This window comes from Dendrobium catenatum, unplaced genomic scaffold, assembly GCF_001605985.2.
Source record: "Dendrobium catenatum unplaced genomic scaffold, ASM160598v2 fragScaff_scaffold_958, whole genome shotgun sequence".
NCBI classification, from domain to species: domain Eukaryota; kingdom Viridiplantae; phylum Streptophyta; class Magnoliopsida; order Asparagales; family Orchidaceae; genus Dendrobium; species Dendrobium catenatum.
Genome location: NW_021319420.1, coordinates 14,994 through 17,606, shown reverse-complemented (window position 1 = coordinate 17,606; position 2,613 = coordinate 14,994). Strand labels below are relative to the sequence as shown.

The 2,613-nt window shown below is 38.9% G+C and overlaps 1 protein-coding gene across 1 annotated transcript; it reads left to right on the top strand.

The window, feature by feature from the left end:
- Positions 1-823: 823 nt before the first annotated feature.
- Positions 824-1,957, top strand: LOC110110931. The gene has a single exon (XM_020842590.1). The coding sequence runs from the start codon at positions 824-826 to the stop codon at positions 1,955-1,957; it is 1,134 nt and encodes a 377-aa protein (XP_020698249.1).
- The last annotated feature ends 656 nt before the right edge of the window (positions 1,958-2,613 follow it).

Sequence of the window (2,613 nt, the reverse complement as noted above, 5' to 3'; positions counted from 1 at the left end):
AAAATTCATGACTTGCCTCTAGCGTGCTGGACTATTTAGCACTTGCTGCTGCTACCAATATCCCCTCCAATCCTCTGCACACCAATAGTATCGGGCAACCTCTTCATTACCAAACTCACTCCCCCCCCCCCTCCACCTTCCAAAACAGCTAACATTCAGTCAGATGCCTATGTTGAAGAAAATCCTTTTATTGTGATATTCCCTACGGTTGCTAACGTTAATGAGGAACATATTACTGATACTATTGTGGCTAGCATTCCCAATTTAAACATTCCCACATAAGAAATTTCCTCATCTTCCTGCTCTTTGTTGGCTACTTCCCAAAAGCCGTCTACTAGCATCACCTCTCCTTACAAATTTGAGATTTTAGGCTCTCAACAAGATCCTGACCACAGGATAATATGGCTTCGAGTAGTGATATTGTTGGGAATGCTCCCAAGCAACCTGGGAAAGGAAAGAAGCAATCTACTTCTAATATTTTTAAGAAATCTGCTAAGGGAAAGCAGGGTAAAAAATCCCAATTGCTCTCGAATTCCTGATGTTTCTACCTACCATTGGTGCGTGGAACGTTAGGGGATACAATCGACCTGAAAAAGTTTTAAGTTGCAAATTCCTTATTAAGTCATACAAGCTCGACATGCTTTGTCTTTTGGAGACTCGGGTGCATGCCCCTTCTCTCCTTGAACCCTTCTTTGAATCTTCTCATTCCCTCTTCCCCCATGAAAAACGACACCATAATTTTAATCTTTCCTCCTCTGGTAGGATCTGGATTAAGTGGAATCCTAGTAAATCAAATTTTACTCCAAATTTTGTTACTCCGCAAATGATTACTGGGACTGTTTTGGTTGGCAATCATTCCCTGTTTCAGATTTATGTTATCTATGCTTCTAACAGTGCTTCTGACAGAAAGGATCTTTGGACTTCTATTAGCATGGTAGCTCCCTCTATTGACACTCCTTGGGGAATTATTGGGGACTTCAATTGTTGTCATTTTGCCACTGAAAAATTTGGAGGTTCTGCTCATCATCATTCTGCTTTGGTAGATATTAATAATATGATATTTACTAATGGTCTGGTGGATTTACATTCGGTTGGTTTCTACTATACTTGGTTTAATCAACGCACTGAGAATCCTATTTTTATTAAATTAGATAGGGCTCTCGTTAATGAGGAGTGGATGAAGAAGTTCCCTAATGCTTACTACTCTTTTCAAAGTCCGTCCTGTTCGGACCATTCTCTTATTATATTGCATCCGAGTGTTAGTTTTCACTCTCACCATAGATTTCTTTTTAAGAATTTTTGGATTAAACATGATAGATATTGGACTCATCTTTTAAAGGCCTCCATGCCTATGATTGGTAACCCTTTATCCCATCTTTGTAATGTTCTCAGGCATTTAAAAGGTGACATTAAAAATGAACATTGGGCTAACTCACATACTATCAATATGCAACTGGATTCTCTTCATGCCAAGCAACTGGATCTTTTAGAACTTATCCAGGCTACTCCTACAGATGCTTCTCTTTGTGCCTCCCTTAAAGACACTAACCTCAAAATTTCTGAAGTGTCTTCCACGCTTGCTAGTTGGATTATTCAAAGGGCTAAGATTAACTGGCTATATCATGGTGAGGATGACCTTAAATTTCTTAATGCAAAAATCAGGAGTAGAATGGGAAGCACTAAATATGTTGTCAACTTATTTGCTCGCAATCCAAACATTGCTAGGGAGGAGGTGCTCCAATCCATTCTTATGTATTTTCAGGATATGTTTAACCCTCCTCCTACTTGCATGAATATGGATTTTTTTCCAATTGGTGTTTTTCTTTCTGATAACCATGCTAACTTGCTTATTACTCCTATTTTGGATGATGAAATTAGAGCAGCAGTTTTTAAGGGTTCTTCAAAATCTGCTCCTGGACCTGACGGCTTTAACTATCACTTTTACAAATCTGGTTGACACATTATTGGTCCCTCTGTTTGCAAAGCCATCAGATCTTTTTTCCTCAAAGGGTATATTCCAAGTGGGGTAAAAGCCATTGCTCTTGCTATTATTCCCAAGCATCGCAATGCTACTTCCATCACTGATTATAGACCTATTTCCTTGTGTAACACTTTATACAAAATCATTACTAAAGTCATTGCTGGTAGGCTTAATCCGATTATGCCTCTTATCGTTAAAGACACACAAGCAGGTTTTGTGAAGTCTAGAGTTTCTACGGATAGCATATTGCTTGCCAATGATATTCTTTCTTTGGTCAATAAAAGAGGTGCTGGTAACATGTTTTGTGCCAAAATTGATATCAAAAAAGCATTTGACTCAGTTTCTAGGGAGTTCTTGTTAGCTCGTATGTTAAAAAAGGGTTCCCAAGGCCTTTTATAAGTTGGATTAAAGCTTGTCTATCAAACGTGAACTTCTCTGTTGTCATTGATGGAGCATTGGAGGGCTTTTTCCCGTCTTCTGCGGGTCTTAGACAAGGGTGCCCGCTTAGTCCATATCTTTTTTGCTTGGTTATGGATGCATTATCTAATCTCCTTGACGAGAGAGTTTTCAAAGGTTTTAAAGCTGACAACTACCACCGTCTCACCTTTTGTATGCGGATGATGTGTTAATTT